The sequence below is a fragment of the Martes martes genome, assembly GCF_963455335.1.
Source record: "Martes martes genome assembly, chromosome: 16".
Lineage (NCBI taxonomy): Eukaryota > Metazoa > Chordata > Mammalia > Carnivora > Mustelidae > Martes > Martes martes.
The window spans coordinates 19,801,377-19,814,159 of NC_137904.1; the positions used below are offsets into that span (position 1 = coordinate 19,801,377).

The 12,783-nt window shown below is 47.5% G+C and overlaps 1 protein-coding gene across 1 annotated transcript in view; it reads right to left on the reverse strand.

Annotated features, from left to right (window-relative positions):
- Positions 1 to 12,128, reverse strand: part of SGSM2 (small G protein signaling modulator 2) — a gene marked incomplete at its 5' end in the record, with an annotated part of 32,024 nt that extends 19,896 nt beyond the window's left edge. Inside the window, one exon of the mRNA XM_080826620.1 lies at positions 12,065 to 12,128. Coding sequence (XP_080682746.1) covers positions 12,065 to 12,128 — 64 coding nt within the window. The remainder of the gene's footprint in view (positions 1 to 12,064) is intronic.
- Positions 12,129 to 12,783: the final 655 nt, after the last annotated feature.

Genomic DNA, 12,783 nt, shown 5'->3' on the forward strand with positions numbered 1-12,783 from the left:
TGAGCTTCTGTGCCTTCCAAAGACCCCCAAATATTGCATACAAAATCACTGGTGTGCTCCAGCATGCTTATGTGAGTATTTTTCCAGATAAAGTATCCATGATTTTTAGCTTCTAAAAGGGGCACCTGACCCTCAAAAGCTTTAGAATTCCTGCTCTAATACTTTTGGGTTGAGCTGAACCACAGACAGTTCCACGGGTCGAAACTCAGAGGTGCAAGTACAAAGACTCTCCCTGCCCCACACTGTACAGTGAACACCACTCAGAACTCAGTTGCAGAACCATCAGCAATGAGGTCCAAGTCTCCTGCTGCCCTCGCTGCCCAGGGAGGGCCTCTCACAGACCATCAAGCACCCTTTCCTGGGAGAAGCCATCCAGACGTCCATGTTTTGCCTTTCCTGACTGAAGGCCCAGAGCACCAAGCAGAACTCCAGCACCTTATTCCACTTTCTGCCCCACGCTGCCACCATGACCCCTCCCCAGGGTGGAAGGCTGTGGCAGGAGATGCCCACTGTGGCTTAAGCACCAAGTCAGCCCAACCCATTCTCCTTTTAAGTAAGGCTCGAGACCCCCAGTTCCACTGGGTCCTGGTACCACCTATAGCTACTCTGGGTCCACCAGAAGAGGGATGAGACATCCCTGACATCATCTAGCTTATGTCATATGGGACAAATATATACTAAGTAACACAAATCAATACTATTTTTGGTCATTGATTGGAGTGGAAAGGTTTGGGTGAATAAATCAAAACACACAAACAGACGTGGTTCCATAAGCACAACCCTCTCTCTCCTCACCTTGGTCTTCCAGTAAAACTTTGGAGCGATGGTGCCAGCTGAGCCCACGGAACCCTCTCTGCTCTGTTATCCCATCCCACTGACAAGCAGCCTCAGGGAATGACAAGAACTACAAGCCTTGCTGTGGACATCTCTCCCAAAAGGTCTTGCATCATCTTCGCAGGGAAAAACTGGGAATTACAGGCCATGACTAGCCCTGGAACTTTCCCTCACCAGCCTTATGTTCCAATAATGTCTATTAAGTTATGGGGCTTAACCGATGCTAAATGGGCTGAAGACCACAAGTACTAAGAGACTCCTCTAGGACTCCCTCCCACAAATCCTTACATACCGATTTAACCATTCCAAGGAATCCAATTTAGAAGAGGAGCCATTGGTATACAGAGATGGAAGGGACCCAGGAAGTTACTGAATCTTCTCAGAGCTTGCCATGTGGAGGGCTGACTTTCCCTTCCCTGCTCCTCTGCAGGCAGTGTGGCACTCTCTCTCAGTAGTGCCAATAACCTCGGACCCGGTAACCCCTCTTCTGAGAATCTAGTCTACAGATATCACTGCAAGATTACCAATTACAACAGCAAGAGACTGGAAACTATCCTCGTGTGCATCAACGGGAACGGGTTAAGTAAATATGGTATATTCATACAACGGATTATTCTACAGCTCTGAAAACGAGTGACGGTGTTTTCTAGGAACTAACAATGAAATGTCCCCTAAAGCAAGAAGTATGACTGCATACCTTTTTGTTACAAAAAGGGTGTGTGTATGGGAAACAAAGAATATAATTTCTATTACTAGGATAAAAAATTCTGGAAGGATGCATAAGAAACAAAAAGTGGTAGCGGTTACCTGTGTGCAAATGGGTAAGTGGAGGGAAAGTGGGTGAACGGAGCCAGGTAAAGGAGTAAACTTTACACTGTACACTTCTTGTACACTTTTTATTTTTGAACCAGGTAACATATTACCCAATCCGAATACTAATTATTATAATTAAACAGGTGACCATTCCAACCCAGATCCCGTGATTCTATAATGAGATGATGCGAGATACTTTCTCTAGCCTGGAGGTGAACCAAAACTCACAAAACCCAAAAAGGCTGAGTCTGTCCATGGGCACCCAGTCCTTCACCAGCTCCCTCAGTAATCCCTCCCAACTGGCTTGGTTCCCCACCCTCCCAAGAGCACATGGGCTCTACTGAGCTTAGCCACAGACCAGAGAAACCATTCAGCAGGTGAGACAAGCTGAGGTAGCTCGAGGGGCAATAAGAATGGCCTAAAACTATGGCTGCCCAGGACAGGCAGCAGTAGTTGAGAAGCATCCTCAATCAGCCCAGGAAACCTCAGGAACAACCCTGGCTCTCACATACATACCTATGTTTAAAACTGTGCTCAGCAGCCAAGAGGCCTGGTAATTGGGGGATCCACTGAATGTCCTTCAGAGAACCAGGCCAGTTGGTTGAGATGTAGGGACACTGCATCCAGAGCTAGCACAGTCTGACGTGAAGGCTAAGCCCAAGGCTCTGAGCCACGAAGGGCTGGTAATGGGAAGAGCAGGTGTGGCAAGTAATTTCTGCTCCCCCACCTCTGCTGGCTGCCATCTGTGCAATGGGGGCCTTTGGTTGTAGTCTCCATAGAGAACCCAAGTGAGGATGGTGCTGGGTGGAGCAGTCAGCCACAGATGGCTGGTTTGGATCCTGGAGTTTTTGAGGATACTACTCAGAGCAGAATTTTGTTTTTAAAATTTTATTAGTAAAATTTTTTAAATATTTTATTTATTTGAGAGAGAGAGAGCACACGCAAGAGCATGAGCAGGGATTAGGGGCAGACTCCCTGATGAGTAGGGAGCTGGACACGGGACTCGATCCCAGGATCCTGGGATCATGACCCAAGCTGAAGGTAGATACTTAACCGACTGAGCCACCCAGGCACCCCTTAAACAATATTTTATTTATTTATTTAAAGATTTTATTTATTTTATTTGACAGAGAAAGAGACACCACAAGTAGGCAGAGAGGCAGGCAGGGGGCGGGGAACAGGCTCCCCGCTGAGCAGAGAACCCAATGTGGGGCTCGATCCCAGGACCCTGAGATCATGACCTGAGCTGAAGGCAGAGGCTTAACTCATTGAGCTACCCAGGCGCCTCTAAAAAATATTTTTAAAGTAAGCTCTATGCTGCACATGGGGTTCAAACTCATGACCCCGAAATCAAGTGACTCACACTCCACTGAGACAGCCAGGTGCCCCTAGAGCAGAATACTTAAAAGCTGAATGGCAAAATAAATAAGTAAATAAATAAATAAATAAATAAATATAAAAGCTGAATGGCTTGGATGGTGGAATCAAGACTGCCAGGAGAACAGCACCCTCCCTGGAGATAAAGGAACAGGTGGGATGGGCAGCCTTTTTTTAAGTAGGAACTTCCTTCAACTGCCAAGGGGAGAAATCAGTATTTTGAATGTAGCAGATGAAGGGGGAAGGGCAAAGGGGAGAGGGCAGGCATCATCTATCTCTCTCCTCCCCACTTCCCCAGCTGGCTATTTCCACCCATGGATCTGTAACAACTACTTCCACCCAGAACAAGCATATCTATGGTAACTAGAGTATATTTTCTCTCAGCCGGCACTAGTGACACTGACTGCTTCAGCTTTCCGGGGCACTTGGCCCTGTTCAGTGCCCTAAGACAAGAAAGCAACGCTCCCATTCAGGCTTTCAGTGTGAGGAGAAAGCACGGCCCTGATAGTCCAGAACCTGGCAGGTGAGGAAAATGAAATTCCTACCACAAATACCTATCTTCTTTGTCCTGATAGAGACGCAGGGCAGAATCTGCGAGTACAGCACTCACAGTGGCTTTGCAGGGAAGCAGGCCAGAGCTGGCCTCGCTCAGCTCAGCAAGGGACCCACTGTCTCCCAGAGTATCCCTGAATACCCCGAGTCCACTGCTTGGTGACATGAACCAGCCATGTCTCCACAGGTGCCAACTGCAACTCAATGCCCCAACCTCAAGGCTCTCTTCTAGGTAGCCACACGGGCAGATCCATCCCTGGGTAGCACGGGCTTTGGAGCAAGAGGGATAGGGATTCCTACTAGCTATTTGACTCTGTGCAAACCCCTAAATCTCTCTGAGCTTCAGCTGCAATGAGGGAAGAGAACAGGTCCCATCTCAATAGGTTTTGAGTGACTACAAGCAACAGGCTATGCAGTGGTACAAAAGTCTCCTTTATTACTTCTCAAGTACCCTGAAGGTATCATTCACATAAGTGCCTTTCTTCCCCACACCTCAGGCCCAACCCCTGCCTTCTCTCCTGTCCCTACAGATGGTCTGGCTGTGCTGTTCTCTACAGTACTCTGTCTACCAACATATTGGGTTTCAGCCCCTTTTACCTCTCAAGGACATCATTCCAGCAAACATCACTTCCCTTCCCTGTATCTTTAATGTTTCCCTATTAGGTTCTCCCCATTTGCACATAAATATTCTGTAGCTTCTCCAACTCAAAAAACAAACAAACAAAAAACCCACCACCACTACCACCACCCTTGGTCCTATATCCCCATTCAGGTATTGAGCCATTTAGCTGCTCCCCTTTACGAAAAATTTCTCAGGAGAGTTGTCTTTACTCACTTATATCTCTTCCTCCTCCTTTTATTTATTTTAATTTTTAAAAAATTTTTATTTATTTATTTGACAGAGACACAGCGAGAGAGGGAATACAAGCAGGAGGAGTGGGAGGAGAAGCAGGTTCCCTGCATAGGGAGCCCAATGCAGGGCTCAACCCCAGAACCCTGGGATGACCAGCCAAAGGCAGACCCTTAACCACTGAGCCACCCAGGCGACACTTTTTTTTTTTTTAACTTCATTATGGAAAATTCCAAATATATACAAATTAAAGAGAATGACAGAATGAACACCATGTACCTATCACCTAATCCAAGCAATGGTCAAGTCATGACCCATCTTGTTTCAGCTATACCATCTCTAACCACTTTTTCACTTATTCCCAGATCATCCTGAAGTAAATTTTAGATATCATATACTTTTATCTGTGATTATTTCAATACATATCTGTAAAAGACTCTTTTTAAAAGATGTATATAATACCTTGATTGCACCTACAAAATTAGTAAAACTTTCTTTTTTTAAAAAAATATTGCAAACCATATATATGATAAGGGATTAGTTTCCTTTTTATTTTTTTTTTTAAGATTTTACTTATTTATTCGACAGACAGAGATCACAAGTAGGCGGAGAGGCAGGCAGGGAGAGAGGAAGAAGCAGGCTCCCCGCTGAGCAGAGAGCCCAACTCGGGGCTCGATCCCAGGACCCTGAGATCATGACCTGAGCCAAAGGCCGAGGCTTTAACCCACAAAGCCACCCAGGCGCCCCTAGTTTCCTTTAAAAAAAAATATTTTATTTATTTGACAGAGAGACATAGTGAGAGAGGGAACACAAGCAAGAGTGGGAGAGGGAGAGCAGAGGCAGGCTTCTCGGAGAGCAGCGAGCCCGAAGTGGGGCTGGATCCCAGGACCCTGAGATCACAACCTGAGCAGAAGGCAGACACTTAATGACTGATCCACCCAGGCGCCCCTCACTTTTTGTTTTTAATTCCAATGTAATTAATGTGCAGTGTTACATTAGTTTCAGATGTACACCCTAACAATTTAATAGTTCCATTAGTAAGTGCTCATCACCACGGTTAGTGTGATCTTAATCCCCTTCACCTATTTCATCCATCCCCCCACCCTGTAGGATCATTTTGAGGAACAAAGTAGAAAGTTGCTGGTGGTAGTGGTGATGATGATGATAAGAGCAACATTTATTGAGCACCTAATGCATACCTGGCTCCATGCTGTGTGTTTTACCTGTGTCACTCTGTTAGTGCTCCCATCAGCCTCCCGGGGTGGGTTCAGGGCTGCTGAGTAACTGGCCATGGTCACCCTTGTGTCTGGGCTACCACAGGTCCTCAGCCTCATCCCAAGGCAGGGGAGAGGAGTCCCTTCCCCAGGGGGCATTCCTTCCTACTTGATTTTTTGCAGATGGGAGGCAGAAGCCAGACACCCTGAGAGTGAGCTGTTCATTCAGTCTGGGTGGGAAGAAGAGAGAAGGAATTCCTTTCACAGACTAAAAACGGCCTGGAGTCTGAATCTCAGCGTGTGCTGAAATAGCTCTGGCTGCGGCATCTCAGGTGAGAGGCAATCCCGCCGCAGCACCTGCTTCTCTCCCAGCTCATTAGCGTCGCCATTCCCCAGAGGAGTTCACCACAGCCGGCTGACCTTCCAGGCTAATGAAAGCTGCTTAGCAACGGGGAGCGTGGAGCCGGTTGTTAATAAAGCCCCGGTGCCGCTCCCGGCTCCACAGACTCCACCCCATCTCCCATTAGGCTCATCTTCAGCCTGAAGCACCAATCCTCACACTAAGATCTGTGCAGGGAGAGCTGGGACCCTGGTCACGGAGGGGCAAGGCTGAGGTGGGCTTAGGCCCTGCCCCCAGTGCCTTCTTTTTTTTTTTTTTTTAAGCATTTTACATATTTATTTATTTGACAGAGGGAGAGAGAGCGTGTGAGCCCGTGCATAAGCAGGGGGAGCAGGAGAGGGAGAGAAGGAGGCTCTCTGCTGAGCAGGGAGCCCCAATGTGAAGGCTTGATCCCAGGACCCTGGGATCACGATCTGAGCTGAAGGCAGATGCCCAAAGACTGAGCCACCAGGGTACCCCCCACCCCAAATGACTTCTGTGCTGAGCAGACATTAAGAGTCTGAGAACCTGGGGCGCCTGGGTGGCTCAGTGGGTTGAAGCCTCTGCCTTCAGCTCAGGTCATGATCCCAGAGTCCTGAGATCGAGCCCTGCATCAGGCTCTCTGCTCTGCGGGGAGCCTGCTTCTCCCTCTCTCTCTCTGCCTGTCTCTCTGCCTACTTGTGATCCCTCTCTGTCAAATAAATAAATAAAATCTTTATTAAAAAAAAAAAAAGAGTCTGAGAACCTGCTGTGCCAGGCCAGCAGAAACCTGTTCTACCCAGCAAAGGTTAAAATCCAAACTCGGTGGCCAATCAGAACAGAGCACACAGAAATACTGTGGAGGCAGCCACACCCAGCCGGGAGCCCGAGGAAGCGCAGGTTCAGAGAAATGGTGGCTTCTCCCGTGCTCAAGTGTTGATGCCTGAATTCCCTCAGATCCCTGACGGGGACAGTAAACATGTCCTCTTTAAGCATGTATATTATTATTACAAATGCAGAGTTCAAAAGCAAAATCTGGGACAGTTTGGTGCTTAACCCTAACTTTGAGGTGTCCCAAAGCAAAACCTAAAAGCACCTGGGGCACCTGGCTGGCTCAAGAGGAAGAGACTCTTGATCTTGGGGTTGTGCTTTTGAGCTCTACATGGGGTACTTATCAAATAAATAAAACTTAAAAGAGATTGAAAGCCCCTTGCCCTTGGGGGGAGGCAGTGGCAGGAGACATCAGCTTACACCTGGGGATTTAAGAAACCACAGAGAAATCAAGGTGCAGGAGGACCTGGGTGGCTCAGTGGGTTAGGCCTCTGCCTTTGGTTCAAGTCATGATCTCAGGGTCCTAGGATCGAGCCCCACATCAGGTTCTCTGCTCAGCAGGGAGCCTGCTTCCCCACCCCCCCGCCTACTTGTGATCTCTCTTTCTCTGTCAAATAAATAAATGAAATCTTTAAAAAAAGAAAAAAAAGGAAATCAAGGTGCATTAATTTGATTCAATAGCATGTCTCTATATTAAACGTTTCAAGGACCAGATTATGAAATTAAATGCAAACTTGACAAGCCTTTTTAAGATAAAAAAGTGATATCAGAGAACCGTTTCCTACCGTGGTAGCTTCGGGCTTACACCCCAAGACCCAGCCTCTGCCTGCAGGAGGGAGAAGCCCTCCCCACTGCTAGCCATAGCTTGCCAGCAAAGCTTCCTCACAAGGTTTCTACCTACAGGGCCTGACCAGCTTCTGGACAAACAGGTTTAGGAACAACCACACTTCTCCTCCTCCTGTAATAGGAACAGGGGTCTGGCACAACTCCCCTAGGTTTGCCCAGGGTCAGGGCTCAACTCCGGGATTCTTCAGTTCCATTTCCAAGGCTTTCCGGGAAGATTCTGTTTCCAGTTCAAATATCTCTACTCTAAGGAAGCTGAGAGCAGCTCATCTTGCCCAGGCCCTGCTCTCCTCTGTCAAGAACAGAGGGGCCCAGACAGAGCAGAGGGGCCCAGGGCCCCAGTGCTCTCCAAGGCTCTAGGGAATGTGGCCACTCCATGGTTAACACAACCTTCACAGCCTTTGCTCTGCTCGGATCTCTCAGTATCTTCTCCACACTCCGATTCCTCCCAGAACAAAGCTGAATTCTGGATGTGGTTGGGACAACAGCAGGAGCCAGGATAAGACTGGATCTACTTCAGACTAGAAATGCATTTCTGAGCATTTGTCCAGCAGTAAAGGAGACTGGCATATCAAGTCTTCAAAACGCCAGAGGGGGCGCTTGGGTGGCTCAGTTGTTAAGTGTCTGCCTTGGGCTCAGGTCATGATCCCCAGGGTCCTGGGACTGAGCTCCACATCAGGCTCCCCGCTCAGCGGAAGCCTGCTTGTCCCTCTCCCACTCCCCCTGCTTGTGTTCGTTCCCTCTCTGGCTGGGTCTCTCTCTGTCAAATAAATAAATAAAATCTTAAAAAAAAAAAAAAAAGTCAGAGGGGTGGAGTTTTCCATCAATACATACTAATTCTTGGGGCACCTGGGTGGCTCAGTGGGTTAAAGCCTCTGCCTTCGGCTCAGGTCATGATCCCAGGGTCCTGGGATCGAGCCCCGCATCGGGCTCTCTGCTCCACGGGGAGCCTGCTTCCTCCTCTCTCTCTGCCTGCCTCTCTGCCTACTTGTGATCTCTGTCTGTCAAATAAATAAAAAAATCTTAATTAAAAAAAAATACATACTAATTCTTTCCTCTATCTTCTCCCAAGAATCCCTGGTTATGATTCTATTGCATGATGGGTGTAAATGGATTGCAGACAGGAAAAAAGTTTGATTATCACTGCTTTAACCTTATTTTGAGCTCAAACTGGGATTTATCTCACCACTGAATACCAATTTTGACAAAGCCCAAGGATTTCTCTTTCTATGGGATTGACTTAGCTTTATACTGTTGGCAACACCTCCTGCTAACATTCCCCTCAGTGACAGCACTGAGCCCAAGGCAGGGGCAGCAAACTGGAAGAGGCTTAGAGATGCCTTTTGTTTGACCCACACATTTTTAAAATATGGGAATTATGGGGGCGCCTGGGTGGATCAGTCATTAAGCATCTGCCTTCGGCTCAGGTCATGATCCCAGGGTCCTAGGATGGAGCCCTGCATCGGGCTCCCTACTTGGTGGGAAGCCTGCTTCTCCCTCTCCCTCTCCCCCTGCTTGTGTTCTCTCTCTCTCTCACTGTGTCTCTCTCTGTTAAATAAATAAATAAAATCTTTAAAAAAAAATATGAGAACTATGGGGTGTCTGTGTGACTCAGTCCTTTAAGCGTTCAACTCTTGATCATGAGTTCAAGCCCTGTGTTGCACTCCACGCTGGGCATGATCCCTACTTAAAACAAATACACAGTTATCAATCTTTAAAAATTAGGAAATTTCATATAAGAACCCAGACTTCTAGTTTCTCTTAAAATAAAACAAAGGCCATGGCAAGCCTGGACTGGCATTCTTGCAGGAGCTGAATGGGGGCAAGCAATATTCAGTTTACCCCAGTCCCCAACACCACTGCCTGCAGTCTCACACCTGGATAGCTTCTTGTGTAGACCATTCTTCTTTTTTTTTTTTTAAGATTTTATTTATTTATTTGACAGACAGAGATCACAATTAGGCAGAGGCAGGCAGAGAAGAAGGGGGGAAGCAGGCTCCCCACTGAGCAGAGAGCCCGATGTAGGGCTCGATCCCAGGACCCTGGGATCACGACCTGAGCCGAAGACAGAGGCTTTAACCCACTGAGCCACCCAGGCGCCCTATGTGGACCATTCTTGTCTGATTTTGGACATTTAAGTTTGCACTGGCAGACCTAAGGCACCTCCTGAGATCCAGTAGAACCTTGGAGACTTGGGTCTATTTCAGAGACCCCTGTTCCGTTTCAGCATCTAAACCTGGCTGAAAGTAGAAGCATTCCTTTTGAGGGTACTATCTCTGCCTGTTAGAAAGAACCCTGGGCTTCCAGGCAGGAGACAAAAGTGAAAGCTCCACTGCTTCCTGGGGGCCCTGGACTGATCAGAGGAGAGCTGACAGTTGCTGCTCATCCTAATTGGCCTGAATGTGGGATACCAACAACTCTTCTCCCTGCCTCTCTTTCCCCTAGTCCCCCTTGGCCACCCACGTGTGGCGCCCATGCACAAGCTGTTTGCGCTATTTTATTCTGTTGTCTGTATTTGTTGTATGTGGTCTGGATAAGGAATTAAGTCATGCATAATTTGCCACCAGCAGAGCCCTTCTGGTGAAAATGATAGAAAGTGGCTGATGTCAGGGGCACACAACACAGGTGGAAAGGAGTAGAGTTCGAATATTCTTCGAAGCGACTTACTGCAAGACTACCATGTTTCTCCCCTAACATAGGTTCTGTCTGAGAAAAGGTGAGATTAGATTGCTCCTCGTAAACCTGGGAATCATAACGTCATCTCAAAGAACTGGGAAACTTACCCAAAGGGAAGATGGTGGGAACTCAAATCCTCCAAACCCAGTTTCAGCCTCAACATCCAAAAGAGAAGGAAAGACAGACATTTCCTGAGCTCTTACCACACTAGAAACGCTCACATGCATCGTCTCAACCCCCATAAAAATCTTTTGAGATGGGAATCATCATCCTGTATTTAGGGGAGTCAACTAAGGGTGACAGAAGTTAAGAAACTAGTCCAAGATGACATAAGTAAGTAGAGCACCAGGATTCACGTGATTCCTCCGTCTATCACGCAGGCTCTGCTCACAGGCCATCTCTCTCCAGCAGCTCTCTCTCACCTCTCTGCTTTATTTTTCTTCATACCTTTATTACAGGATATATTTATGTGTGCATTTGGTATTCTCTCTCCCCACAAAATGTAAACCCTTGGGGGCAGAGACTCTGTCGACCTCATTACTGTTGTTTTCCCATCAGGAGAACAGGATCTGGCTCCTGGCAGACCCTCAGATTTGTTGCTAGACTGATGGTGGGCAGCTCTATCTGCCTCACCACAGTACTGTCAAACAGTGTTCCTTCCCTTATTTGCTCCTTCCATTCCTTCCTCTCAGAAATACACAACCTCCCTTCCACAAATCCCAAACACCAATCTCAGAGGCCAACGAAAACAACACAGAGATGGCAAGCTGTCCCCTCAGAAAGGGAGCTGAAAGGAAGCTTGAATTCCTGGAAATCCAAGAAAACTCTAGTGTATGTAGAAAGGCTTGCCCTGCAAAGGCAGGAGTCTTCACAGCAAGGGACGCTTCATTACGGACTTTTCCCCTTGTGAGGCAGGAGGGCTTTTGGCTTTCCCTCCTATCGTAGCTCATGTTGTTTTGCACCCAATCCAGTGTTTGGAGCTGGGATGCCAGAGCAACACAGGTGGGGTTAATTAGAATGTAGATGTGCAAAGAAAGCAACCCAACACACAAACCTTTCCTGCAAAGTTAAAGTAAAAATAAACCAGAACTGGAGCGCCTGGGTGGCTCAGTGGGTTAAGTCTCTGCCTTCGGCTCAAGTCATGATCTCAGGGTCCTGGGATCGAGCCCCGCATTGGGCGCGGGGCGGGGGGGGGGGGGTCTCTGCTCAGCAGGAAGCCTGCTTCCCCCACCCTCTCTCTGCCTACTTGTGATCTCTCTGCCAAATAAATAAATAAATAAAATCTTTAAACAAACGAACAAACCAGAGCAGTGGTTCCCAAACCGGAATTTCCTAGGTCAGTGGTTTTCAACGTGTGGTCCCTGGACCAACAGCATCAGAACCCTCTGTCAGAAATGCAGATTCTCAGGCCCAGCCCAGACCTACCAGAATCAGAAATTCCAGGGTTGGGACTCAGGAATCTGTGTTTTAATAAGCTGGGTGACTCTGATGCACACAAAAAAATCAAAGAAACTAAATATATGTAGATTCTTGGGCCCTAGAGATCCTGATTCAGTAGGCCGGGGACCAGGCCGAGGGAGATCTCAAATGCTTCAGAGTTCGATTCTAACTTGCAGCCCTATCTGAAAACTACTAAACCTGAGGACTGTTCTTTCCTTGGCCTGGAACAATGTCCACAGTTCTCAATCCACTTCCCATCGGCCCCTAGTCACTCACCACACAGAGCAATGATGTGGCTGCTGTCCTCATGCACAAACTTCCTGGTGACGGCCTCCTCCATGATTTGCTTCACCTGTGAACAAATGAGCAGCATCTTATTTATTTTTCCAATCCAAGACCTGTGGGCAAGTAAATAGCTCAGCCCTGCTCTCCTGGTTTGGGTTCGGATACTTGCAGGGTGGAGAATAAGTAGGGATGGAAGAGGTGTGGATGCAAAGTGTCTTCCTGGAAAGGCAACCAGGAAGAGAGGTCATAAGTCCACCAAGCAATCAGTGCAGATGTGCAGTTCAGGAGGAAGTGTCCCACTGTGGAGGACAGGATGCTGTTTGCTCATCTGTACTTCGCTGGAGAAGGGCTTCTGGGCATACACACTGCCCTTTCAGGACAAGCTAGCTCACTACAGGGTGTAGATAAGCAACCTGCCCCTCATTTACTCCCTCTGCTTCAAGGTTAGGGGAAGGTTCATCCAGGCTTCAGAGACACTCTCCACATGCTTGCAAGCCCAGCCTTCTTTCTGTCTCAATAAAACCCTGATGTTTTGGGTTCCTACCTGGATATAAAAATTTCCAGTTACCTTCTAAGATAAGCAGTCACATCTTTCTTTAAGAACGCACTTTTTAGAAAAACCATATACACATACAGCTTTTTTATTGGCGGATAGTAAAACTACAGAAAAAAGTATGTATCATGATTATACAGCTTGATGAATTTTCACA